General features: G+C 34.8%; 1 protein-coding gene across 2 annotated transcripts in view; it reads right to left on the bottom strand.

The window, feature by feature from the left end:
* RALGPS2 (Ral GEF with PH domain and SH3 binding motif 2) overlaps positions 1 to 492 on the bottom strand; it is a 99,011-nt gene extending 98,519 nt beyond the window's left edge. For both annotated transcript variants that reach the window (XM_045297959.1, XM_045297960.1), the window contains exon 1: positions 447 to 492. In XM_045297959.1, coding sequence (XP_045153894.1) covers positions 447 to 482 — 36 coding nt within the window. In that variant the 5' untranslated portion in view covers positions 483 to 492. The remainder of the gene's footprint in view (positions 1 to 446) is intronic.
* Positions 493 to 1,331: the final 839 nt, after the last annotated feature.

Here is a 1,331-nt window from a genome sequence, read left to right as displayed (position 1 = left end):
TAGTCCGGCCCTCCAATGGGTCTGAGGGACAGTGAACTGGCCCCATTTAAAAAGTTTGAGGACCCGCTCTAAACTGTCAACAGATGGTCAAAAAGTAGTAAGTTAAAGGTGTAGCAGGTGAAAAGATTTTTATAGTGAGTTGCAAAACCATTATCTATTCTCTACCGTACTATGAAAAAGACTTCAAAGCCAAGGGTGTGTGTGTGGGGGGGTATAGCTGTGAACCCGAGTCAACTCAAGGCAAACAGGGTTCGTGACTCAATGAACACTAGAGACGTCGCATTCAGCTGAGGCCTGGAAAACATATGGGCAAGTTACATTTTTACATTGTAAGCATTTTTTATATTAATATGAAGTGTAATTCAACATTTCTAAAAAACATCATCATTTGGGGTATTACAGCTGAGCATTTTCAGTATTTAAAGGAAAAAGTTAAAACTACTCACATCTGGTTGGATGGCTTTGAATACTGGAACATCCATGAGTGTTATCTGACCCTGAAATATAAAGAATGATATTATCTTCTTTGAAATTCCGTAGTATGACGTATATCCTGAATTACCATCATATTCTGCAAACAGTGGAAGAGGCTTATCAAGAAGTGGAAATTATATTTAATAGTACAGGAGCCAAATTATTTTTAACTATCTCATATCTGTGTATTTCCTTGAGGAAGAAATAAGGTAAAGTTAAAATATAAGACAAAAATAATTTTAAAAATTTGGACATCAGCTTAAATGTAAAATATATGCCAGATTTGAAAAAACAAAATCAGTCTATTGGTTCATAGAAGAAGTATTCTTATGAGTAGTAAAGATCTCCTTCAGCTTGTAATATAAACTCTGCTATAATTAGTGAGGTTTTCTTGCTAATTTATAAAAAGCCATCACACTGTGGTAGTGGCAGCACATAACAGGTACGGTCGTTGACATGGCCATGGACCTGTCTCGTTACAGGTAAACATGTAAAGGAAAATCTAGCAATGTGTCAAAGAATGCTATGCTATACCAGGCATAGTTTTATTCCTGAAAGGAAAGAATAAGTCAAATATATTTTTAAAAATCAATACATTCCATTAACAAGTTAAAGCAGAAAAGGAACATCAATAATGTTGATAGGATTTTTAAGTACTTTTCATGATACTGACATAATGCTTTCCTATGTTTGTAATTGTTTTATTTGCCAAAAATAAAAACACCGCTCAGAAATGTCAAGAAAAGTAGGGTTGACTGAGGGAGGTGGTACCGGTGGGGATAAAAGGAATTACCATAAAGGTTAATACTTGTTACTTGCCAAGTTGAAAGTGTAACTTATGAAAGTGTCCTAAACAC

The sequence above is a fragment of the Echinops telfairi genome, unplaced genomic scaffold, assembly GCF_000313985.2.
Source record: "Echinops telfairi isolate 266 unplaced genomic scaffold, ASM31398v2 ScPeMD7_7424;HRSCAF=8462, whole genome shotgun sequence".
Lineage (NCBI taxonomy): Eukaryota > Metazoa > Chordata > Mammalia > Afrosoricida > Tenrecidae > Echinops > Echinops telfairi.
Note: the sequence above shows the minus strand (reverse complement) of the source record. Positions and strands in the feature narration are given on the sequence as shown.